Below are 27,289 nucleotides of genomic sequence, written 5' to 3' on the forward strand. Positions count from 1 at the left end.
GAAAAACCCGGATACTGTCCAGATGGCACAGCTCAGGAGCATCCTGTGTGCTTGAGCACAGTCAAAATATGTCTAGACAGGACTTTCCAGGCCAACTTAATGGGCTTTGGCCACAGGGACAAACTGATGCTTCTCTCTGCATGAATGCCCAGATGGGAAGAAACTGCATACCTGCAGCCTAAGGAAAAGGGGCTAGACCATCTTCTCTTTTGCCTATCTCCTTTTCATAGTGTTTTTTTTTAAGCTGTGGGAGGGAATGACTTAATGGCTGCCAGCTTGGCCATCACCAGAGGGTCAGTTATGGAGCTGAAGGCAAGAGTGTGCTGAAACAAAGATTCAGTATGTTTTGGTGGACAGGCTGCAACTCCTCTGTCTGGGCTACCAAGAAAGTCCTTTGACTGCCTTTGACAGCTCTGTTTTTAAATATACACTGAAAAAAAATATTATCTCTAAGATGAGTTGTCTTTCTTGTGCTGAAATCAGTAGTGTTCCTCAGTGCCACACATACACTTTATGACCAAACCCTATGAACTTCAATAGGGTGGCTCCCTCATCAGTGACTTAACTCAGGAGTCAGAAAGTGGTATTTTTTTCCTCTTCAGAGCTTCAGGTGTTTACCAAAGTCTGTGTCTTAACTGCAGGCAAAAAGCCAAAGATTCCCCTGGAAGAAAGGAGCTTCAAATATTACTTTTGCAGACCTTCATATAAAAATGCAGCTAGATCTGCAAGATGAGTTATCCCATAGAAACGCAACTGCTGGTCAATAGGAGAGCTGAAATACCAAGGGAGCCATTTTCTTTCCAGTGCCAAAGATGAGAAATATGTCATTGGAAAATATGCTGAGTAGGAAGTATGATTTTAGTGGCACTATCGGTTAAAAAGGATAGGTTGTGTTTTGTGGGGTTTTTTTCTACTAAGATGCTATTTAATAGCTATAGCTATTTTTTAATCCCTAGAGTAAAAAAAAAATACTTTCCAGACTCCCTGGAAATGATTTTGTGAAGTCTCTTTTAGCACTGCATTTAAATGCAATTTTGCTATAGAAGCCCACAAAATTTATCATAACGTCATGGCCAAAGATGATTTACTACGTCCCACTGAATTATTTTATTTTAAAGAAACAGAATCCCACAAATGTAGGGCAGATAGTGACTCTAAGGGGTGAGTCAGTCTATCCTTCTTCATTAACAGAATTAAATATACCTGGCAGAGGTTAGTTCAGCCTGTGATGGGGGAAAAACATCCTTACCTTTGCTAATGGTTTATTCATTATACAGCTGCAGAGTTATTCCTAGATGCTGCACCAACACTGTTGGCAATCAGGCCCAAGGAAGTAATTAAAGGTTTTCAGTTTTCTGGTGTAATTTTTATTGCTTCAAATATATCATCACACAAAAATCATCTGCTGTGTGATTTTTGTAAAGACACAAGTTTCAGCACAATTCCAGCAAGAGGTTTTATGTGTTTAGATGGACTGTTCCTTATTGGGGGTAAAAACAACAACTTGTAATCTGAATGAGAAAGCAGGCATAACCAGCCAATTTTGAATATGTTGTTCTGAGTGTCAACCTGAATGCATAAATGATAATCATATTCCTGTGGGCACCTCACATCCTAAGGAGAGATTGCAAAAAACCCCAGGATTATTAATCTTCCAGAGAGAAATTACGTGGACTGCATGGAAACATTCAGGAATCCCAGGGAATCTAGGAAAAAAATGTTCAGCACTTATTTGTATATCACATGTACAGTGTTACTTGAAGTCTGTGGAGATCAATAATGCCTTAAGAAATTGGGAACTTAAATCATCACCCATTGTTACATATTGTGGAGGAAACAACTCTTCTAACAGAGGGTGGCATAGCTTTTCATTTAAAATTATCTACGGAAAAGGAAGATCCGATTGTTCCCATATCCAGATTCCACAAATTACTGAGCACGTGTATTTCACTGCCTTTTTCTTTCTCAAGGAAAGTGACAACAGTAAATACAGGTTAAGACTAATGAGGAATCCTAGTTGTTGTGCAAAAAAATGACTAGTCTGCCTTTCCTAACTAGCATATGATATAAAATAGGTTTGAGTGATGTAGTGCTTAATTGTAAGATGAAAAAGAAAACAGGGAAAAAAATCAGCTCTGACCATCAAGTACAATCCTACAATGTGTAAATTGGGTTCCAGTTTGCTGTGAAGCTGATGCTGCAGCACAGCAGGCTGAGGTGTAGCTTAGAAGGCACAAATTCCCCAGCAATCAAAAACTAGAAGCAGCTCTTTACATTTCAAAGCTCTGATGAGGTAATCAGATGACAGATAATTCACTCCCACATCTAGATTCCTTTCCCAAAAGGACTTGAAGGTCACTGGTTCTGATACACAGTGGATCTGGTTGGTTTGTTGTACAATGGGAAATGCAGTCCCGAAACCTAAAAGTCAAAAGGTTTTTTTAGGTGAAGTAAACTTAAGCTTCTGGACAGCTTCTGGAGCACCTGTCTTCATTGCTTGATTCACAAGTATGCACCATTGTGGACACTGAGTTAAATGTGTAATGCTGAAAGCTGGATTTTGCTGAGTACATGTAGAAGATGAGACCAAGTTGCAGCCTTCTCAGTTCCACAGGTGCTAAACCTCTGTCAGGTTTTTGCTCAAAACAACACCCTTTTGCTTTGTGGGCATGGCAGGAGCAGGGAAGCTGTATTCTGAATAAATACTTGCAAATTCCAGGCTTTCAGGCATGTTACTCATTGCAAAATAAGCATTTTCAGAGCAGGGACTATCCTGACCTGCACTGGCTGGCACTCATCACATTGTCAGCACTTAGTTTGTAATGGTAAGAGAGGATAGCATCTTCAAAGCCAGAGAAAGACACCTAAGCTTCCCATTTTATTATATCTGTAAAAACCTGGGAATCCAGTTCTCTGAGCCAGCTTTGCAAATCTCAGGATAAAATATATGTGGTGCCTGAAAACGACAGACAGGCAGAATGAGTGCAGATGTGTATGCTTTCATTCAAAGTTAGCAAAATGACGTGCAGAAATTTCCCTTACATTCAGCTAGCCTTATGCCCTTCCTATTTCTCAAGTAGTTTTTACATCATCATCATCATCAAAAGAAAATCTCAGCACTCATTGGGTGCTAGGCTACTTGTGGTCCAATCCATGCTGTGATAAACAATACTGTCTATGCCTTATGATCTGAAGGTAGAGGGATACTTCTCTGAAATAGCTCAGCTCTGAGCTGTTGGTCAGAGAACCAATGGTCTCTGAGAACACTCTGCTGTGGAAGTCACATAAGCCCAATAAGTATTCTGTGGTGGTGAATAAGAGAAGCCAGATACGCTACAGTAAAGAGGTTATTTAAGTAATAGAAGAAGCCAACTCTTATGTACTGTGTGCTTTACATGTACCACGTGTTGGAAGAACTAACCAAAGGAATAACTTGTAATAGAGGATATATTTACCTGACTTCAAAGTTGTACAATTATATGAATTAGCAGAGGCCACATAAGTCAGTGGCAGAATCAGGAAGGTTCCCTATAGCCTGCCTTACCTAGTCTGAAAATTAAGTCAACTAAAAATCTGCATAAATAAAGATTGCAGGATTTGATCTACCCTGAAGTCTCAGGTCTTTTCCATTGGCTCCAGTGAATCACACAGAAGCTCCTAAGCTTGGTGGTGCAAACCCTCATGAAATGACACTGAAACCTTTTCATTTAGATAATGTTCTATAACTGACACTCTTGGGCTATGACAACTAATCTCTAGCAGGCAATGAAAGCCTCAGCAGAAAATTTGGCTGAGGAAGTATAAGATTTATCTCTACCAACTCAAAAAGCTAAGTACTTAAGGCTATAGCAGAACAGCCCTTAGAGAGCAGAATTTGTGGGCCCCCAGAATTTTCTTCTTCCTAATGACTCTCTGTGCTTCTTGCATGCTATAAAAACCATCCCTTTTTGCATTTCAGCATCTCTATTTCCTTTGATCTGTACACATTTCTCACTGATGCTAATAGAGAATGACACTGATGGGGAATATTTTTGCAACAAGGGGAGCATAGAATTGTTATTCTGGCTAAATCAAAAGCAATATGACTTAAGCAGAGTTTTTAAAAGTATTTACTCAAGGCTTTGTAATTGAACATGATATTAGGCTTTCTCTCTTTTTTTTTTTTTTTTTTTTTTTTTAATTTTCATTGAGATTATGTCCATATTTTATCCAGGTTATTGTGTTCTTGTAAAATTATACTGCAACCCACTCTAGCATGTTAACAACAAAATAAATTCTCTAGTTTATTATAAACATCTTTCAAGAAACCAGAAGCACATGTCCTCTGGAAATAATTTTGCTGGTATTTAGGTTATTACAAAAAATTTCCCAAAACACTGGAATTATTTTGTAATGTTCCCTTATACTCTAGCTTGCTTGCTTAGGTTTTCTAGAATATTCTCCTGGTTCCTTGGTGTGGTGCCTTCCTTGGGTTGCAAAGAGAAGCTGCAGAAGTCCTGAACTCAAAAAATGTGAGTCTTTCTTTTCAGTGACAATTACCTCATAGCTGTGTGCTGTCAATGAAAAAAGACCTTGTGCAGACACCAGCTGTGCAGTAATTACAGCTGGAAACAAAAAAATTATTTTATCCTGCAGAGATTTGGCAGGATGACGATTTCCTCTAAAACAGACTGAAAATGTATAATCTGAGAAATTTTTGAGAACCAAAACATGGTGAGGCAAGTATGCTGAAAATCAAGAATATGTTTCCTTTAGATGAACTTGATATGTCTTTCCTTCTGTATTTATTACTATTTTGTATCTTTGTTGAAACATTATCCACTTCAATTAATTTAAGTTTCTCACTGAAAAATCATTTTAAAGCAGATTTATTTATTTATTTATTTATTTTCCTGAAAATACTAAAATAGGAGCTTAACTGCATTGTAAAGGGAGGCAAGAGGAAGACAGGAAACAGCTCTGATGAGTGTCCTGCTCAGCTTCTGAATGTGCCTCATCAACTGACTTATGGTTAGTTTCCTTTGCCCTTTAAAGTATTGCTAGATGAGTTTGGGTCTTGAAAATTCTCTGGATAATATTTATTGCATTACTTTTTGTCTTAAAACCAACTCACAGCCATAGATGATGTGTTTTCTGCAGGCTGTGATGCCCTTCCAGATGCACTCTGAGGTGAAATGTGAAAGGGAAAAGTGCAGAGAGAGACAAATCTGGCAGAAAGGCATTAAAACTGAGTCTGCTGACTGCAAACAGTGTGCAGGTCCTCAGTCACGCTAGGGAAAACAAAGCTGGTTTCATTGTCTGAAAAGGCTCACCTCCAAAGAGTTTGAACCTTGATTGGGTTTGCGCATCAGGAAGGGAAAAGCAAACAGCTATTTGTGGCCCATATCCTTGAATTTATTCCAGAAAGAAAAGCATCTGGGAACAGATTTACCTCACGTTCAGCATGTGTTGATGTGTTTTATTGACCTGCAGGAAGAGTCTGAGTGCTTTAACTGATGAGAGCTTTTCCTTGGAGGGCTGAAGACTAACTGATTTCTGATGGAGCCACATGCCTGGGTGCAGTGATTAATGCCATGTGTGCGCAGCACAGGGTGGTTCTTATCCCCTGATACTGAGTGCTCTTATCAGTGTGTTTTTTCTCTTAGCATAGCTTTGTTACATACGTGAATGTAAGCTTTCTTTTCATGAACTTTCAAAACTCTACATCCTTCTCTGCTGAAAACTAACCTGTATGAGCAGAGCCTTGCCAGGGTGCAATCCCTGCAGGACCAGCAGAGGAGAGGTGAGCTCCATACCCAAGCAGCAGTGTCACCTAAGATTTTAACTGAGATGTTCTGAAGTCACATGGCGTTATGCCCAGGTACCCTGGGTTGTACCCTGACCATGCGTAAAAGGGCGGAGGATATTTACCAACAATTGGTGGGAAGGTTCCCAATTCTAACCCTCATCTGAAAGTGAAGCCATCACAAAGGTGTTTGGGTTATTCACATGGCCTAATTTTAGGCACCCATCTTCACCTAAGTCAGGTATTCAGTCCCTCTGGGCCCTCTCTATTGCCAGAGAAGGGGGAAAGGATGCACAAAAGACAATTCAGAACATGTAGTCTGAATTAGGAGCATCAGACTCCTACTCTAATTTATCTTTCTAATGACTACATAGGGAGCCAAGTAGACCACCATTCCCGATTTACACCACTGTTAGGCAGATTCAGCCCTGCTTTATTTCTGATTTGAAAAGTCTCTGAGGCAATGTGACCAGCATTGTTGTGTATCTGTCAGTAACCAACTTTTTTTCAAAGCAACGTCTGCTAGAGGCATGTGAGAATCAATAGCAGGTTTAATGTAAGAACAGGCTAAATTTGTAGACACGAAGACTGCTAGATAGTTGGAAAACATAATCTAGGGTAACCTAATGCTCAAGATTAAAAGAGCCAAGATAATCCATCACCTGAAAAGTATTACTTTAAAAAAGGAAAAGGACTTGTAAGGATTTTTAAGCCAATTTATAGTTTCTAAACATAGAATTTTGGCAACATTACAGCAATTGTATTGAAAGAGAAGAACATGAAGATAATAATGTCACAGAAAACTACTTACCAGGATCAATTTTCTTTGAGGTTTCAGGAGCTTGGGCTTAGGAAAATTATTGGCTATTGGAGCTATAGAAATAAATATTAAGGATTGATTTCATATTATCATGATTCAATGTCATTTTTTTCATATAGGTATTAGGAATTTATAAATTACAGATTCATAGCAGATTAGGAGCAAATACATGCACATATTCCAGAGTTTAACTGTATCCAAGTAACATATTTTATAACGAAGCATAGCACTTATGAATTAGAAAAAGTCACAAGATTAAAATAACTGATATGGGAAACATGCTGGGATTTCTGCAGAAGCAAGAACAAATATACTTCCTGAGAACTGATCACTTGTGATCTAACTCACAGTGCTCAGAAAGGACTCCTGAGAGTTTGTATGGTTGACCCTGGAGGCAATAGCAGATTCTCTTTGGAAGTGAGGTTCCCCAAGAGGTTGACCTTTATCTCTTCAGCTTGCTTGACTTCCAAGTGCACATGCAGTTTTAGGAGTGCAATGTGTTGGCTTCCTCCAGTCTATCCCTAGCGTGAAATTTCATCTTGCCTAATTTGAATTTTCTCTTTGAGTAGGGTGAATATTGCTCCTAATCTCCTTTGATTACTGGCAGCTGAGACCTTTTGCTTCAATTTGGTGACTAGCTTTTCAGTAGCTAAAGCTGCAGGGAGGTGACAGCCCTGGTCCAAGCAGCAGACATGGGCCACTTCTTCCCCCACAGACAGGAGCAAGCACAAGTCACCCCATAGGCATAGTCAGTGGCAGAGTGCGGGAGTCCTGACGTCCCACTCTCTGCTGTCCCTCCATGGTTGTGCTCGGGACTTGAAATAACTCTGTACTTCTGTTTTCATACCTTTTGCTGGAATGGCTGGTGGCTGCTCTATTTTCTCTTTCTTTTTCTTTACTTTCTTGGGCTGTAGAGGGGACATGCTTGTCACGCTGGTGACCGTCTCCCCTGAGCTGCAAAGCAGAGAGCCAGATGTGAGGAAACATGAAGGCAATGAAAGGAAAGACATTTTGTCCCATTGAGTTCATGCAAACATGTCAACTTCCACTTGTAAGAATCGCTTCTTAAAAACTTAGATTTTGCCCCAGGGATATACTGAAAAAACTCTTATAAGGGCTGGAAATTATCTGGGTCCTTTTCAACCATACAGCTTGGCTGAGAAACTCAGGAATCTGGTCTGTCCTAGAGCAGAAAATGCAAAATTTCAGGTTTAAACAAGACCCTTTTCAATAGCACCTCTTCCTTGAAAACATATATGACCCCCCTGCTGCACCCAGGATAAGTTTGTACACTTCTGTCCTCTTCTGTCCTCAAGGACCAGAGGCACAGACAGGTTAGGTGACTTGCATTAAGGTCACACAGGAAGCATATGGCAAAGCAAGATCTCCAATGTGGTTTCTGGGCTAAGACTAGCTGAGGGGCCAGCAGGCCAGGAGGGTGTGCAGCATGTCTTCAGACAGCTCACAAACTCATATCTGAAAAAGCCAGATTTTTAAAGAGGCTGATGTGCTCAATGCATATAACTTGAAGAAACTGTGCTACAGTCTCTAAACTTGGGCACTCTCCAGTAAATCTGTAATGAATAATCACTAGTAAGTATGAGGGAAAAGTACAAGCTGTATTCTAGATAGACTCCTGTCCAAGAAAGCATCTGTGTTTGGACTGTTACAGTGTAACATCCTCTGGGGCTGGGTATTTTCCCCATAGCATCTTCCAAAGCCTGAGGTAGTATATCCTACTTCAAATATTTAGGACTTGGATATGCAGTCGTGTTGCAGCGATTGTCACCGTGTGTCAGCTGAGCTCTAGTCACTGACTGTGCAGGTGCTCCTAGCTTGTAATTAATGTGAAATAAGACTGAATTGGCTTAACTGGTAATGATATAAATCTTAACTTACAGCTGAGGTGGGAGGACAGTGTACAGCAGTTAGTTATGATGATTACAGAGGTGGAGGTGACTTGGTAAGCTGTTGTTGCTCAGATGCTGTTCTGTGCTGGTAAGTTTCAGCACACGATTGGATCCAACTAGGGTCTCTATAGTCCTAACACTGACAACACTGTTCTCACTGAATTTTAGATCATTGGTCCCAAGCTGCTTTTCCTCTCCAGGTTCTTTTGCATAATGAAACATCCTCTTTATATTAATAGAATAAAATATTCAAACTGGGCCAAAATCTTAATGAAAGTTAAGATGCCTCAGCTATTGCCCACACAAGAATAACAAAATAACAAATATAATTTTACACAGCAGTAAATCCAAATGAATGTCACTACCATTGGTAAAATCACTCTGGATTTACACTTGTGCGGATTACAAAAGCCTCTGGTTTGCTGATTTTCCCGAGTTCTGTTTAATGTACTAAGACCAAAACATAGGCTTGCTGTCAAACTTCTTTTAAAGTGTTTAAAAGGTAAAATGTTTTCATTATTTATAAATAAATCACATCAACTATGTAAACTGAGGGTCACATTAAAATAATTCAAAGTCTGCTTGCACTTTGGTGACCCTATCCCACAAAAAACATTTGTTTCAATCTTAAAATGAAAACATGAAATGGTTTAGGATGAGCAGGAAATGAAACTGTCCTGCCTGGCTCCATTGCACAAACACAGCAAACTGCAAAGAACAAAGAATATCAAAAAGGGGATGAGAAAGATTTATTTAATGTTTGTCGGTTTTTTCATTTAATGTTTGTGGTTTTAATAATCCAAGGTCCTTAAGACAGAGGTGTAGCTTAAAGATACTGTTATTCTGATATAGCTACTTTAATCACAATACATGAAAAGGCTTAGTGTCAGTTAATTGCATTAGTTATTATTGCTGCTTTGCCACTGGAAAAGTGAAGCTACAGAGAAATGTATTTGTGGCTTAGGCTTTTCTTTTAAATGCCAGGGCCATAAAGGGTTAAATAATTTTGGGAAATACAATAACTGTACTTGCTGTCTTAGAAATTAGCTCCTCAAACCAAATAAGGAGGCTCAGAAAATACTCCTTGGCTTGGAAACACAGCCTCTTTGTAAGCTTGTCATGTTCTATGTCTACAACGAAAGTTAGCTTTTTATCTCCAGCTCGTCCTCCAGCCTCCTGACTTCTATTTCAACAGTGTCACATTGTGCATTTCTTGAAGGATCTAATGAGTTTTTAGAGAGAAAAAAAAAAAAAAGTACAGGAGTTTGGAGGAAAACCTGTGGAAGGTGTGTAACAGTCATGGCACCAGGCCATGGCACCATGGCACCAGGCTCTGAAGGTCACGGCTGCCCAAAGAGCTGGCAAACTACAGTTTTGCCTTTGCTATCCTTATTTGAGTCAAGGTTGTGGGACTTTTCCTGTTGTCAGCTAAGTCATCTATTTCCTCTTGTCAAAGGTCTGCAGCACAATACCAAAAAATTCACTTAAGTGGGCTGGGAACTGTTTTGATGTTTTCCAAATAGGGAAGCCATGTGGAAAGGTGCCAGGGGTGGACTGGGTACTTAGTTCTGGTTCAGTCTGGCAGAATTTATTCCTAGAGTGTTAGCTTGGCACTGTGGAAGCAAGGTGTTGAGATGGACAGTTTTCTGAGGTGAACACTTTTTTTCACCTCAAATTATTTGTCTCCAAAAGAGCAGTCACTGGAGGAGTGGAGAGTTCAGGCCAAAACAAATACAGAAGACAGAAAAATATCATTCCTGTTTTCAAAACTACACTTCCTGAGGCCTTCTGGATCTGAAAATTTACTAAATTATCTAATGACAAGGAAGATGATAATAACAAGGAGCTTATTTAAAGAAAACCCCAGAAAAAAAATGAATTAGGTGGTTTGGAAAACTCAAAATAACTATACTTTTTTTTTTTTTTTAGTTGTTTATTTTTAAAATGTGGGAAATAAATGGGTTTTGGTTAACTTATTTTTTTCCTTGTTTTTGGTCAAGTAGAAAACCAAAACCCCAACATTTGCTTTGTTCTACTTAGGAAATCTGGATTTCATTTTCTTTTCTACCAAGGCCATTTTGTGAGACTTGGGGCAAATCACTTAGCCCTTTGTGCTTCAGATTCCAATTAAGTAAAAACACCATTATGATGTCAAGATATGAAATATTTTAAGATCCTTAGGTATTACTGCCGTGGGAGTACAGATATTTCTTAGACACTGGACTATTAATGTAATTTTGAAACTGGATTCTGCTCTGAGTTTGAAATATCACTAAGGGAATTAGAGCTGAACCTCTCTAATCAAGGCTGAATTTTGCACAGCTTGTTCATTTTGACCGGCAGGAATCTCATGCAAATTAGTTTATCAGTTTGGTCTAATGGATCTTTAGACACTGGGTTTTAGGTCTAAATGTGTTGAATTAATTTCCAAAACCAGGCATGCACAGGTGAAGAGAAATCAGCTCAAAGGAATTAATGGTTTGTGTTTTGAGCAGAAGGTAGAAAATAAATGGCACCAAGTGTGAAACATAATAAAAATTATGATCCTGGTAACAATTTCGTATCTATTTAATTTTAAAGTCCTGAAGTCATTGCACTTTAGACATGCATTTGTGGGATCAAGGCTTTCATTAGCATATCTTGTCACATTGAAATACATTAAACCATATTTTTATTCATATACAGTTGTGAATTTCTTTCACTTCTGGAGACTCCATTTTACATTGAAGAAATCACATTGGCTATTTTCCCCCTGCTATTCAGCCTCCTAAATTTAGTATTTGCAGTAGTATACAATATACAATATCATCTATTCCCAGAGAAGTAGATTCTGTAGTACAAGTCTTTTTGACTGCTATGCTCCATTTTTTCACTCATCTTTTCAGTTGAGTCTCATTTTTCTCAACTTCTTGTGCTCTCTACGAATCTGCTTTGATTTCTTTCCCCTTCTTGTTTTTGTTTCTGTAATTACAATTTTGTCCCAGCAGCTAATAAAAAAGGGGAAAGAGAAAACATCCAGGGAAAAATAAAATCTGCTGAGCTATCTCTGAAAATTTTTGGCATGGTGTGATTGCTGGTCAGGGTCACAGAATGAAGATCTATCCATGAATAACATCGGTGTTTCAGTTTGTACTGGCCTCTCCTGAACTCTCTGTTGCTTTGTTGTGACTTCACTTACACCCAAGTGTTGATTGGACGGAATACAGCAAAACTCCCATGTGAATGTACTAAAAATTGCACTATTCAAGGATCTGGGGTGTGCTGTACTTGGCATTCAATCTCATAGTATCTAAAAAGATAGTATGGGAAATAGTATCTATGATACCAAGTGATACTGTATTTAAGCTACAAGGCTAGAAACACATGTTTTATGTCACTGAAAATTGGGAAACAGCTTTTATTCTGTGTTTTTATGAGGCATCCCTCTTTAATCTTTTTTTGTTTGTAAAATACGTGTCATCTTTATTTATATATTTTCAACCACAGTTCTAGCAAAATTTATATCTCAGGAAAATCATACAATGAACATCAGTTTTACAGCACTGGAGTCTTCAGCTGGGAATAGACTGTGGGCCTTGAAAATCTGCTTTTGTGCCCCACTCCCTGTTCCTGAGGGCAGGAATCACTGAGTAACTTTGTGGTTTGTGCTATGTATGTGGATGGTTTAAGTCACTACCATCTGGAGAGTTATTAGGAAATCCTAAAGTCATACAGGATGAAAGCAAGCTTCTCCAGAAAGCAATTCAAAGCCTAAACAAGAGGTTTGTTACTGAACCACTTGCAGGACCTATAGCTAGATAGCCAAGGTAGATCTCCCTTATTATACACAGCAGATGTTGGCTTGCAGGCACTTTCATGAGTCCTGAAACCCTGACTCTTTATCCTCCTGGCATTTTGGAAAACATTACTCATCTTCTTCAGCATACATAGCAAAACAAACCACAACTAGAGCTTTGGGTTATAGGAAAGATAAGTGTAATCTCCTACCTGTTCTGGGGACATTTCACCAGGTAATGCTTCACTGTTAAAGAAAGAAAAAAAAAAAAAAAGGAAAAAGAAAATGTGGCTTCACATCAATGCAGACTATTAATTACAAATGGGCACTGCAGATAGACCTGTGTTGCTGAGACTGAGGAGTTGTTACACTGGGAGAGCTGCTAATCTTCACCATAGATGAAGTTGTGCATTACAGTGTAGTCTGACTCAAAGATGTAGCTAGGCCTGGGAGAGGGGAATGTATCAAACAACACCAAAAAATTGCTGTGGAAGTGCTGGGCAACACACATTCCAGTGGTCAGCGCAGCCAAAATACAACTTGCTAAGGAAAAGCACAGCAGGATAGTAATTTTACTTTGAAGACTTTTATTTCACTTGTGGTGCCTCTATTTATTTTCAGAAGCCTGAAATAAACCATTCACCCACAGGAGCCACTGCTGCTTCTAATATAAGCTAGACTATGGGCTCAGGCATAAAGTGATTGACTCCTGGGATCAGATCAGAGGTCCAGTCCAGACACTATCGTGTCTCTGACAACTGTGTGTGAGAGTTGTGTAAATCCTCCTACTTCCTACTCCTTTGAATCAGCAGTCCTGCACAAGGGCAGCTCTCCCCACTGCAGCCTTTCAGGAGCCAGGGTTTTTAAGATGCTCTTTTGTGGCTTAGTGGCTTCTGTGCTCTGCCCAAGTTGTGCCATGTGCTGAGTGCAGAGACATGCAGGCAGGAGGAAAGGCTCTGGCTCTTCTGGCTGACCTACTGCCGACATATTTCTCAGAGGGAAAAGAGGGTGCATCCCTGGGCCATGACCTGAAGTTGAATACAACATAGACACCCCCCACTCTTTGTGTTCTCCAATCTTTAAAAGGCCAGGAAAACCTGGTATGATTATGCCCCTCTCTACAAGAAAGTTTTCATATTTGGTATTATCTAAATTGCCCCATTCTAAGGAGGCTACACAGCTCCTAAGGTGGTGTATTTTAGTCCTAACCAAAGGGGAGCTGAGATAACTAGCAACTGGGACCAACACAGGGGCCATGTCTAAGCCAGCCAAAGCAGTGTGTCCATCTATCTGTTTGGCCTTTTCAGATGTACAGGAGGACAGTAGGCCAGACCCTTCAGGAGTAAGGGGATGCTCACATACACTGTTGGCATGCTTTTGAGCATGTCTAGGTATGTATTATTTTGTCTTGCCCTACTCTAAACCCTTGACCCAGGGATTAGGAGGAGCAACCACTGCTTTAACAAATGGGCACAGGCTTCTGTGAAACCACAGAAGGGTTGCCAGCTGCAACCACTGCTACTTTCCACAGCATCCCATAGCTGCCCCATGCTATGGGCCAGCCCCAGCTGCACTGCCAATCCAATCAAACCCAGGGAGCTCCTTTGGTGAGGAACTGGGTTCACTATTACCCTTTTCATGTCAGGTGAGCCAGAATCTGCTCAGGTTTCACAGATAGACATTCCAGAGTGATCATCTCCACCTTCACCTGCTGCAAGTCCCACCTTTTAGTTCAGGTATGTATTTCTCTTTGTCCCAGGCTGGGTTGTTCTTCCACAGGGTTGAGTAGAGTTTCACCTCTCTGTTCTTCTTCCATGCCATGGGTGTGGTAGGGTGGGCTAGGGTTGCTGTGGATTGCTGTGGGGTGGGGTGGAACAGGAATGGGAGGGGCAGGGCAAATCAGATGATCCTCCTTGTGGTATTAGTGCTGAGGAACTGGGGGAGAAAGCTGGAGTGATGGAAGTTGCTGGTGGTCCTGCGACTGGAGGTGTTCAGAAAGAAGCCCTGATAGAGATTTGCCCAGCAAGATGAGGTAAGGAGATAGGGTGTCCTGGGAACAAATTACTTGGTTGTCTATGCTTATTCTGTATTATTTCTATATTCAGCTGATGTTGGTCCACTGTAAAAAGGACTTGCCTCCAAGTTGCTTGTATGCTTACAGCAGCATAAATCACTAAAAACTGCATCAAAATCTAGCCCACTGTCAGCTCAAGAAAAACTAGGATACATCAGTGTATGTAGTGCTTGTGGCTTCAGCATGACTCACCATGACCAACCTACTTAAGTGTGGGGACTCCCTTTGCACAAAGCCTTTGTCAACACTTAGCAGAGCAGGAAGAATACCATTGATCTTGCTTCGTCCTCTTGGCAAGCAGAGTTGTTGGGCTCAGTTAGAATCAGAGTTTTCAACCGAGCACATGAGCAGAAAGATAGACCTGCAGCCTGAAATGTGTTTGTGGTCAGGCAAGGACTTCTGTATACGTCTATTTTTGGCTTACATGTCTTCTCTCTTATGTATCTGAGTCGCTCAATCCTTCGTAGTAAGTGTGTAGTGCTTGAAAAGGCAGCAAGGTCATGATTCTCCCGTATCACTAACAGGACAAGTCACTAATCAAACTCTTGAAAGTTGCTTGTCAGAGATGGTCCTTATGCTCTCCTCTAACATGATAAGAATGCTGGTATCACATCCTCACAGCTTGTGTGAGGTCTCCAAGTAAACTGCTCTTAAACCAATATGGAAGTAGAGCCTGCACGGGCTACCCAACAGATCTGAAATAGCACTTCTGACTACTGTAGGGCTGCTTTCATACAGGCTTTGCCTCTCTCGGAAACCCTCTTTGAGGCAGAGAAGGATGCAACAGTATTCTTCAATCTTTAGAGATTATTATGATAATGTTCATCTGAATGACAAAATGATGCTTTAGTTTTGAAGAATGCTAAAAAGGAGAGAGAGCTAATAACAACTCCCATTTTCCCAAGAATACTGACAGCTTGTCAGGAAGGGAGAGGAAAACAGAACACAATCACTTTGAAACCCCTTTAAACTTGCCTACAGAAATGTCACTCATGCAAATTGTTAGCTAGATCTGGTCAGAATGCAATTTAATGATACAACACTTGGTCATCTTTGAAAGAAGTTCCAACAGGCTTTGATTTATGTCTGTGCAAAGCCAGAAAATGTTGAAAGTCCAAAGCAAATTTAAAGTGAAGCAGCTATTCAAAGGGAGCAAAATTCCTTTTTTTCTGTTTTGCTTTGGGGTTGGTTTTTTGGCCAAAATGTTTATATTTTTATTAAAATCAAGGCAATGAGGTATTTGTCTTCTCTGCATTTTCTGCATTCTCCCTCTCCCCTCTTTCTCTTTGGTAAGGGCCTTGTAGTCAGCAAAAATGACATTTCACTCACCTGTGGATCTCCTCTTGTTCAGGAGTGACTGACAGAGAATGACAAGTGTAAAAAGGAGGACGCTGATGATTCCTACTGAACACACAAAGACTGCATACACATACAAATCTGAAAGCCAAACACAGATGATGGTCATCGTTGCAATCATGTACTTCATGCTTACAGGATAGAAAAAGATATGTTTACAAGATCTAAATAGACACTGGCTCAAAAGATTTAGGGTAACAGTTCAGAACTAATTTAACCTTCTTGAAATTTTCATACAGTATCCTGCTCAGTTTAAAATTTGGTTGAAATCCCCATAAATGCAAACAGGTACAGTTAAAAGGGCTTGCTTTCAGGAGGGAGGAGAGGGTTGATTTGAGGTTTTTTTCCCATTTTGTGAGGCAAAAAAAAGGACTTCAGTTGGATTACTTCCCAGTTCAAACTTTTAAAAAAAATAAAAAAAATAAAAAAAATGGGAGGGGTGGAGTGTTGAGGGGTTGAGGAAGAAGGAAGAATGTCTGTGATTGCTGCTTCTGGTGGCAGCACTGGCTTGAAATTTTTGTATATGTATTTTTGTATTATTATTATTTAATCTACTACCTTAGTCTCCCTTTATGGCTTTTATTCATGTACCATAACACATTCCCTCTGGAACTGATATGAGTTGCGCTGTGGCAGATCAAGATGGAGTATTTTGTTCAGAAGGAGAAGAAATCTTTAATGACTTATTTCTGCTTTTACTAGACCTTTAAATAGAGATGGCATGTTCTACCCATTAATGTGTTGAAATGTCCTTAGGGAGGTATATTGACTTCTCTCCTGCTTCACAGAGAGGAAACAAAGCCTCAGAGGTCAATTGTTCCTGTAGAAAATAGTGTTGCTGGAACTAGACCCCTGACTTCAGTTGGATTACTTCCCAGTTCAAACTTTTAAAAAAAATAAAAAAAATAAAAAAAATGGGAGGGGTGGAGTGTTGAGGGGTTGAGGAAGAAGGAAGAATGTCTGTGATTGCTGCTTCTGGTGGCAGCACTGGCTTGAAATTTTTGTATATGTATTTTTGTATTATTATTATTTAATCTACTACCTTAGTCTCCCTTTATGGCTTTTATTCATGTACCATAACACATTCCCTCTGGAACTGATATGAGTTGCGCTGTGGCAGATCAAGATGGAGTATTTTGTTCAGAAGGAGAAGAAATCTTTAATGACTTATTTCTGCTTTTACTAGACCTTTAAATAGAGATGGCATGTTCTACCCATTAATGTGTTGAAATGTCCTTAGGGAGGTATATTGACTTCTCTCCTGCTTCACAGAGAGGAAACAAAGCCTCAGAGGTCAATTGTTCCTGTAGAAAATAGTGTTGCTGGAACTAGACCCCTGACCTGCAGTTCTGTGCTTCGTTCCCCTTATACCTTACAGTAATATAGTTTATAAATTGTGGTTTAAACAGTGAGGCTCCTTATAGAATCAAGGCCAGCCTGCAAGTAGCAGTACTGCCTGGCAGGCAGTTCAGCAGAATGATTGTGAATGCCAGGCCGGGGCTTCCCTGGTGCTCTGGATGGGGGCAGGAGCAGGAAATCCCAGCTGCCTGCAAATCCTGGATTTCAGTCTCCTAGAACAGTTGTTTACCAAACCACACAGAAAATACTGCTCAGCTTGAAACTCAAGGGAGCTTTAGGCTACTCTTGCAGTGCAGAGCACATCTGGTGAGCAGTTTCTAAGCTGGTGGGGGTGCAGAGTGCTTGGTACCTTCTCAGCACCTTCCTGGATAAGGGGGTTTATTTGCACTGCATGAGTAGCCAGGCATAGGTTATTTTCCCATTCACCATAACAAACATATTTTCTTTTCTCCAGCACCCCTTGCACTCTGTGCGATGCTTCCTCAGGCAAGACCTGAATTCATACAGTGAGTAGAACTGGGCCTGACAGGGGCACTTTAGTTGGACTGTAGCATTGAACTAAAGGAACGTCTGTATACAAACAGTAGCAGTTAGATGTATCTTTACCTTCAAAAAACTTCCAAGCTTCATGGTTTTTCCTTAAAGTGGGATCATCAGAAGATTTTGATGAAATCACTGTAAAAAAAACAAAGACAATATGATGAGAACTGAAAGTATGTGGCACCTCTTGAAGTAAATGTAGTTCTGTCTTAGATTTCAGTGCACTAAGATCTTGCCTTATCTCACAGGATAATTATCTTTCAATTAAACACTTCAGTTATAAAACTGCGTTATAAAAATGTCTTCCAGCAAATCTCGTCTGGCTTGGCACCCCTCACAAGTGCTATATGGCTTTGAGACTGCCTTCCTATTGTCATCTTATTCCGGGAAGCTACAAGGGGTGGCTTTCCAATCAAAAGTTAAATGAAGAAATAACAGAAACACATTTTACAAGAGCCTAGGCCTTAAAATACAGTGGACATGTCCTTGTAAGGTTTGTAATGGCATTGTGGGGATTGTCTGAGTATCCCAGGACAATAGCTGCTATTAATGCTCTGTGTAGCTGTTTTTATTTTGATTCTGTGTTCTCAGTTACTCAGAACTCATACCTCTAGGGTTGCAATGTGAGTGTCTGTCCTGAAACAGGCTACTTCTGAGAGAGGAGAAGAACAACTTTGGCTCAAGTCAATGGGAATTTATTTTCCCTTGGAGTTATATATTATGAGGGATTTTTAATAGTGTAGTTTATTTCTAAGTCTTAGGTTAAGGGAAGAGTAACTGGTAGAGCAGTAGCTCACTGAAGGACACCCCTCTGGAGGCTTCCTCAGAATTGATTTGGAGCCAGACACATCAGGAACAGCTTTTTTCAAAAACAGGAAACTTGTTCTAGCAAAGCTTGACCCTGAAGTAATTTCTGCCTATAGGACAGCATTTTCCCAGCTTCAACAGTGACTCTGTAGGCCCTGATTTTGTCCAACTTACCTTCCTTCCAAAGCTCTTGCAGGCAAATGGATGCACATCAATGTCATAACAGCTGTACAACACAGTACTAGAATCTAAATGCTCTGACTGCTGGATGACTGTTCAAAACCCTCTCTGCTCTCCCCAGACAAATTTATATTTTTTTTTTTCTGCTAGCAGTAGTTGCAACATGAGTCTGGTGATGTCCCCCAGATTGCCAGTGAGGCAATCACCTTCTTACTGGAAAGGTAATTCATTAAGGAGTACCTTGTAAGAATGTGAGGTGTGAGGCTAGCTCAGTGGATATGGAACTGCTTTAATAACTAATTAAATCTTCTGTTTAGTTGTGATGGGAAACTCATACTGAATATTTTAATAAATCTACTCGTTTGTCACATGAGAGCATCACACAAGTAGTTTTTTGGCAAGTATTTTAGAATACTTTGCCTGAAGAAAAAGGCTTTTGTTGATTTTTTTGGGGGAAAAAAATCTTGCATTCCTGTATCTTGCAACATTTTTACTGTTAGAAAACACCACATGTGAGTAATGTTTAATATAATTCAGACTCTGTTCTATGGGAAACTCCGACACACAAACTTGCTAACAAGACAGATTGTGGTGATCACCTCTACTTATTTTTGTTGTCCATGCTAGCTGGATTATAGTCTGACTGCCTAATTTTCTGTTTGTTCTCCTACATGTAGTCTCTTCTCTTGGACTGTAAATTATTTGGAACGTCCATTGCACTTCCTAAGAGATGTGCAGTAGCTTGCATAGCAGGCTTGAGGGATTACTCAACTGCAAATGATGGTTTGGATGGGCTGCATATCGTTCTGAGAAGACTACTTGCTATTTTGACTTGTTTGATAGGAAGGCAGTGGGAGAACCATCTTTCTGATGCCTTGTCTTTTCCTCAAATGAACTGCTTTCTGGTGTATTCTGTACTATAATGAAGATAATTAACTTGTTTTTAGGCTAATATTGACCACATAAGCCCAGAAAAGATGCCTTTGACAAGAAGATGTGGGAAGAGGGAAAAGGTTCACCATAGCTTAGATGTTGCATGGCTGGAATAAGAGTCATTTCTCTGCAACATCAGGACATGGATTTCTCAGCAGCCCTTTTGTAAATCCTATTTAATGTCTTGTACTCATTACACCTAAAGGGCAAACTGCCACAGTTCAAATTTCAGCTGAGTTTTCTGAAAACCCTACAAAGTTGCTTTAGTTGAATCCTGAGTCCATGAACAGAAGACTGTAAGGACTCCATGCCCAACAGATGAGGCTCCGTTTCTGAAAAAAATGTATTCTGTCCCTAAAGAAAAATGTGTAGCTAAACTTTTAACTTCCATCATTACACATTAAGGAACTACACCCAGTAACTCATTTTTTTCCCCTGTAATTCAGCTGTTTCTCCACAACACTAGTACATGTATCTGTATAAATTTGTGTTGTCAGAAAATGCATTCACAACTTCTTAACTTCTACACAAATTCACACCTGCAAACATGCTAGCAAATTAAAAAAAAAAAAAAAAGTTTAAAGCTGGGTCTGTAGTATCTACTGCTATTACCTGGTAAGGTCTTTTGCTTTGGATAGCACTATGCTTGGCAGCTGACAAAGGCCATATACTCAACTGCTCCATGTCTTCTCCAGATCAAGTTGTGAACAAAAAAAGGGACCTAAATGCTGTTTCTGCATCCACTCAAAGTTCTAAGAAATTTGTATAGTGGTTTGGCATAAAGATACTATTTTGAATATGTGCATAAATGCAGACACATTAACTGAAACAAAATGTTAGACAAGACAGCAACTGTGATTTGTTTGAATACTGTTAACTTATTTGATGAAGCACAAGCAGTATCATTTTAAGTATCCAAATGCTTCAAGCAATTTGCATTGCTCCTTTTGTTGCATCCTGGATCTAATTGTAATATAAGTAAATCCCTTTGCAATAAAAAGCATAACCAATCATAATATAAAATTCAAAATGTGTTTGGAAGAAAATTTCCTTGAAAAGCCCAAGTGTTACCAGTGGGGACATTCGAGACTTTTATCACCACTCTGGAAAGAGTTGCTTTCCCCCCCATGTGTAGCAAGTCCTGTACACTGGCACTGCGTTACCCAAATGCTAGCTCAGGTGGTCCTTTGCTTGCAGTAAAGAGGCTTTTAGCAGTAAAACAGTTGCTATGGCATTTAAATATATGTAATTTTTCAGAAGACTTTTAGTGTCTTTAATCTGGATTTAGAATTAGAATAAAATACCCTCTCAGGGTGGACAGGGAGGTGGTAGTGTCTGCCTCAGAGCCCCACAGAGTGTTGTCAGTATTTAGTCTACAGGTGGGCCACAGTCTTCCTCCCTTGCCTTGCACTTCCTGCTCTGGTTTGGGTCATGTTTGAAATAGAGAGAAGCAATACAGCTGACCAGACAGTGTGAGAATGGTGAAGTCATGAGTCTCAAGTCTAAACAGAAGTTCAGCTTTGGATCCTTATTGTCTTTCATCATTGCTAGTAATAATCAGCCAATTATGTTAATACCATGGTTTCTGAAGGCAGTTTTAAACATTGCTGGTCAATGTGAAGCTGTTCTTTACCCCTTGTTTATGTTTTTCCGATCTTTGCTCTTGTACTTCTGATAGATCGAAATTGTGATATCTGAAAGCGATCCACAAGGATTATTTTTTTAATGTCACATTTGTCTCCCTGGTGTATGTATAATCTGAAAGTGCTACAGAAACCCAGAGAAGTTGAAATTGACAGAATGTGCTTTGGATGGATTACGACTATGTAAATGTGTTTAAATCTCCTTGAGAAGGGCTGTAGTCAACAGAGTTCCCTCAGAGCAAAACTGGTTTCAGAGAGCTAAGGCTACTTTCCCCAAAACATAAGTTAGGTAAGAGGGATTAGAGTTTCCCAGCTACAAAAAAACCCAAACCTTTGCAGTCTAAACACAACAATAAATTTAGCAGCAACAGTGATGGCAGAAACTTCATGAAGTACAGTTTTCTCCCACAAGGTTGCCTGTGATGGCTGGATGAAACTCCTGGATTTCCAGACCCAGTGACCAAACAGTCCTTTTGGCATTATCTTTATAGTTGGCCCTATGGGAAGTCAACTTTTCTGTTTATAAAACCACAAGCAGGGGGCTAGTTTGCTAGTTAGTGCTAAAGGCACAACCTTTAGCTCAACCAATCCTTCAGAGGACTCTGTTCTCTAAAAGACAATTTCACCCATCTCTCAAACTGTGAGTGTGGTGGCATTAGATTTGAGCTGACCCATCCCAAAAAGAAGGCCTGTTTCCAACTTGGTTCAAAGCCCTTACTTATTGCTGGTCATTTCTTTATCTGAAGTTCAACACCAGCAGGCTGGTCACTGCTTTTCTGGCTCTCCTTCTGGCTACGAGGGGTATAAACAAAACTAGAAAAGTTATACTAGAAATTATACTTACAATCTGCTGCTAAACTAGATCTAAAAGCAATGAAAATGCCAAGAGAGAGGCAAATAGTAGATCTAAAATATAACGCTTCTATTTCTGGCTAACCCACTGCATATTCTTCTGAAAATAGTTAATTTATCTCGGTTTCTCTCTCTTTGTATTATATAACAATGGGATTTGTTTATTCCCACTAACAAAGTTGGAGAAACCTTTAGCTGAATGTAAAGGATTTTAATTACTGCTATTCTGGTAAAAGGCAAAGGAAATAGACTATCTTCTACAAATCTACCAGTCTTCTCACTTTGCATTTTACGATGGGCTGAATAATATTTAAGTTGCAATGTGTAAGTAAAGAAGTTGAGTATTAGGTCTTCTTTTCATATCCACAAATAACTGAACTTCAAATGTCTTATGGATGAACTGGCAAGAGAAGAAAAAAGGGATCATGGGACACAAAAAATATTAGAATTTAAATTGGTGGTCTCTCACCTCTTATTTCCGTAGCTGCTGTGCCATTTGACCATGCTGTCCACTTATTCCTGTGTTTGCCAATTTCCTGGACTTTGCATATATAATGTCCTTGATCTGTTGACTGAAGGCTTAGAATAAGAAATTTGTACATAGTTCCATGTTTCTCTTTAAGAAGATGAAGTCTTTGCTTGTGGAAATGATGAGTATAATTTCCATAATACTGAACAGACCCAAACTTTGTCATTTTGATCATCAGATACTCCTGGGTAGGTGATGCAGCAAAGACCCACCGCACAGCCAGCAAATTGTCTGTCTTTCTCTTTTGGGAAATGTGGCAGTAAAGGGTGGCATTTTCTCCCTCCGAGTACCGCACTGTTGGTCCTGGAAAGACTGTCACATTTAAAGCCTCACACACATCTGCAAAGGAAAGAAAAGCTGTTGAGAATCCTCCATATCAGCACAACCAGCACCACAATCTGTCTCAGCACACAAACCCACAGCAGGTAAATCAATGACATCCATGCAGTGTGCAGCAATTTAATAAGCTTTAGAACCAGACATCTTATGTCTCTCTGTGAATGTTAGACAGTACAAGGCTCTCCTTTAGTGAGTCTGCTGTAGTGTTCTTGCTGTTGCTAATTAATGTCTGAATTAATGTCACTGCTGTCATAGGCCCAACATCACATAATCTTTCATCAGTCTGAACTAAAACTAGCCTGGAGCAAGAGCCAGGAATGTGTTTTGGAAAGCCGTTCCACAACCAGCCTCCTGATGACTTGCATCCTTCTTAGGATATCCAGACTGAACTGTTTTAATAGTCAGTTTATGCCCATTTGTTCCTGTGCCAACTTTAAGTTAAGTTTAAATAGCATTTTCTTCTCTAGTGTTTGCTTCCTAACTCCATATAGAAAGCAATTATTTGGTGTCTCAACCTTTGCTTTGTTGAGCTTTGTTACTCTCTTGTAATACAGTAGTGTGTCCACTTCCCTGTTTACCATAATAGCTTTTCTCTGCATTGAGTCTAGTCTAGTTTGGCTTTTATTGTAAGTATTTTAGATTGTTTTTCTGTTTTTCACCAAAAACCTATCTTAGACCAGTTGTTTGCCTCGCTGCTTTATTTCTAACCAGGGCTGGTATAAGTGAAGAAATCTGTTCTGTTCATTAGAGGAAGATTTTTTTTTTCCTCACCTAGCTGATTTATGCTGGAGTGATTTGCTGAGGCATGGGAATCAACACTCATTTTATTTCTTTCCTAATGTACATTAAGAATGTTCTTATTAGTCATATCAGAGACTGATCTATTTTTGACCCATGGTATATTGTGGCAATGTGTTCCCTAAATGACTTGCAATGTGTAATCTACCAGTCCTCTGGCATCCACTAGAGAGAGAACTATATTTCAACAGTGAGCAAGCACTCCCTGAAATGCACTCTGCAAAGCATGAAATGTCCTCTAAAATGTGAATATTAAGCTTCCTGTTATATGAATCTGCTTTACCCAAATACTAATGAGAATTGCAATTCTGGGAGAATGATTTTTCATTTCTGGACACTTTTCTAGCACATCAGCTAGGAACATTTTAACAAAAGGGATGAGCGTTTTGGCAGAGACTCTTGTCTGACATCAGCTCTTAAAACACAAACATATATTTATCTTCAAAATAAGTAAGTAAAGCATTTCCCTTCTATTTCTGAAGGACTCTTGGAGGCACAGACACTGGTTTTATGGCCCCAGTGAAGCTGTAAAATGGACTCGTCAATAGTATCACCTTACTTAAAGTAAATCCACTAAATTCAAGAAGTTACATTGCAGCTGTTTGAGAAGAACCCTCTAAAATTAATAGCATAATAATTATTTTGGGTCATTTCAATAGAAGACTCTACTGAACAGTCTATTATTTTCCAAGTACGCATCGTTATTTCTTTTTGAAGAAGAAAGGGTTATTGTAACTTTAAGAAACTACAGCTAAGCATGGCCTAGATTACTGATATAATTATCTGCATTATGTTTGTGTATGCAAGAGATCGTTTTGGAGTGTAGAAAGCTCACAAGTAGAACAGGATGTTGAAATTTAAAATTAATGCTAAATAACACCCAAAGCTTTCCTGGCACAAAACTTCAGTTTTTACTTGCTGGAGTTACTTGACCTTGGTGCTTTACAGGCACATGGGAAGATGGCTGCCCCTGACATCAAAATAAGATGAAATTTTTAAGGTTACGCTGCTAAGTAAACAAGTAAAATACTGTTGAGGGTTCTCATAATTACTTAGGCTATAAATGTTTAATAAGTAATTAATAAAAATACAGTTTGGGTAAATTAAAAACACAAACCTTTTCTACTGAAATTATGAGCATGTCCAGAAAACTGTAATGAAAAACAATTATGTCATTTTCCTGACATGTGAACTTTTTGTTTGAAAAAGCTGGCCAGGATTAATTGTGGAATTGAGTCCCAAAATAAAAGGCAAAAGAATCAGTGTTTAAATTCAAAACTAGGCAGGACTTTGTGCCAAAAAGTACCCAAGAGAAAACAGAGAGGAACTCAGATGTGGTGATGATGGAGGCTTCTGCAGCAAGATAAAGAGGCATTGTACATGGAGCTTCTGATCCCTTTCTAGTGGTTTACAGCCATACAAACATTGATACTTCATAGCTAAGGCTTCTACTTTTCCTCTGGAGACATGCCTTTTTGTAAGGAGCTATCAAATGTTGTGTCCTTCATGTCTGACCAGTGGGAACCCATCTCCTTATCTTTCTTCTGTGGCTCCTATTGGTGTGGCTGTACAAGTGCAGTCATGGGGAGAGTTTCAGAAATTTCCTGATGCTTTTACAGCAATCTCATCCCATGTTGAGCAGAACCAGGTGATGCATCATACAGAAGAGAGTAACAGTGTCCATTTGACTCTGTTCTCCCACTGCCATTGGAGCAGGGACAGTGGTGGATTTTGGAGGAAAGAGCTCATTTATCTCTTTTGTGGAAAGGAAGAGCTTTGTTCAGGGCTTACCAGATACTAGTGGAAATGTTCCTCCTGTCCTTAGCAGGCACTGGATCAGGCCCGACATGAGGTTTACTCCTGCAACGGGCTCCTTGCCAAGACAGGAGACTCCTCCACAACTTGAGTGCAGGTTTGTGTGCCAACAGAGCACTAACTTTCTAGATTTCAGGTTGCTGCTTCAAGTGAGGGATTACTGTTTTTCTTCTCCTGCCTTCCCAGTATATGTAGCTGCTCAGGTGGATCTCACCACGACAGTTTGTCTTGCTTCTGCTTGGAAAGGGAAACTATTCATAGGAAAGTGGGAGAACATCAAAGACTTGAGGATTCCTTTGCAGCATGCTTAATCATCAAACACATCTCTCCCATTTGCAACCAGTTCACTTAATTGCCTCTGTCCTTATGTTTTAGCTGTTTGTTTCTCTGGTACCTTCCACCTGCATGTCTCACTACCCTGTTGGGAGTCAGGGAAGGTCACTGCTGACTAAATTCTAATTTGAAAAATCCTATTTTGAAAGCAGACCACTTTTGCTTACAACAGTTTGATTCCAAGTATCAGCTAGGTTTGGACTTTCAGGAGTAACAAATTGTACTTTTAGCAGTCAGAAACTGGTCTCTGCCAGGACTGTTCTGTCTGTGCTGGAGCAGTAGCCGAAGACCAATGGTCACTGCTAGGTCCTCATATTTGGTGAGTGGTTTTGACATGGCTGTGCTTTTGTGGAAGAACCCCAGCTAGTTCAATGGAGACACTCATGAGTAGATTTGCTTCTCTGCACTGTTGCTCACAATCCAGGTTTAGTGTTAGATATAGAGCCCTCTTCCTTGGAGACTTACAGGCAGGATCTTCAGCCCACCCTTCAGGGCTGAGAGGACTTTTCTTCAGCCCCTGCTGATAGCTAAGGGACTACAGATACATGCTACCAGGGTTTTTACTTTCCTGTCTCTGATTTGCCTCACCAGGAGCATATGGGATGGCTTTTTCCCCTGTTGCAGTTTGTTCTGTGAATCCATGTTACTATCAAAGCCTGCTTTATTTTATCTGCTCTACAATTACAAACAACAGCAGATGAGCCAGGAAAAAGCAAAGCTCTTTTAAAAAATTATCATAAAAATCAACCAGGTGTTTGCAGTTCAATGGATCCCTTTACAAGTTTCACCAGTTAGAGGCTCCTTCTTTAAGAAAGCTTCTGCAGTGACTAAAGATGGGCTTGAATCAAGCCTCTGCCTCCATCATCTTCAGCCCTTTTGAGGTGAAGATCCGAATCCAACTCTTATTAACCTTGAGCAAGCAGGGCTTCCCCACCCCTTGGCCCCCACTATGCCTTGAAGTTCAGATCTGGACTCTCTCAGTTTTGCAGCTTTAGGACACAACACTGGCCAACGTCCCTTTGCTTTGGGAGGCAGAAAGTTCTTGAGTGGTGAAGGTTTTTCCAAGTGAGACCTACGGGTCCTGTTTCCACTGGATGCCTATGGGATCTAGGCACCTGTGGAAAAATCAGTGCCAAATCTCCCTTGGCCTCAACTTTGCCAGCAGTTCCTCGGTGCAGCTAAGCATTGTCCCGCCTGGCACGGGCTGTTGGGTTGTTTTGCTTTATTTTTAAAACACGGTTGCGGGTCAGGTCGATGTGCGGCACCGCTGCCGCCGGGAGCTCGGAGAGCAGCGGCAGAGGGGGGTGAGGGATCAGCCCGGGGTGCGGGGCGGCAGAGGAGGGCCCCGCAAAGCGGCGGGGACACCGGCTCCAAGCGGTGCTCGGGGGGTGGTGCCTCCCCCCGCATCCTTCCCCCCTCTCCCCGCTAAGCCCCTTCTCCC

The 27,289-nt window shown here is 40.2% G+C and overlaps 1 protein-coding gene across 1 annotated transcript in view; it reads right to left on the reverse strand.

Moving 5' to 3' along the window:
• The window catches only part of VSTM4 (V-set and transmembrane domain containing 4), a 33,320-nt gene that overhangs the window by 5,444 nt on the left and 587 nt on the right, over positions 1-27,289 (reverse strand). The window contains exons 2-7 of the mRNA XM_010000346.1: positions 22,504-22,902; positions 17,686-17,754; positions 15,694-15,801; positions 12,503-12,536; positions 7,453-7,559; positions 6,597-6,658 (exon numbers count right to left, since the gene is read on the reverse strand). Of these exons, the coding sequence (XP_009998648.1) occupies positions 6,597-6,658; positions 7,453-7,559; positions 12,503-12,536; positions 15,694-15,801; positions 17,686-17,754; positions 22,504-22,902 (779 nt within the window). The remainder of the gene's footprint in view (positions 1-6,596; positions 6,659-7,452; positions 7,560-12,502; positions 12,537-15,693; positions 15,802-17,685; positions 17,755-22,503; positions 22,903-27,289) is intronic.

The sequence above is a fragment of the Chaetura pelagica genome, unplaced genomic scaffold (assembly GCF_000747805.2).
Source record: "Chaetura pelagica isolate M959 unplaced genomic scaffold, ChaPel_1.0 scaffold156, whole genome shotgun sequence".
In the NCBI taxonomy this organism is placed as follows: domain Eukaryota; kingdom Metazoa; phylum Chordata; class Aves; order Apodiformes; family Apodidae; genus Chaetura; species Chaetura pelagica.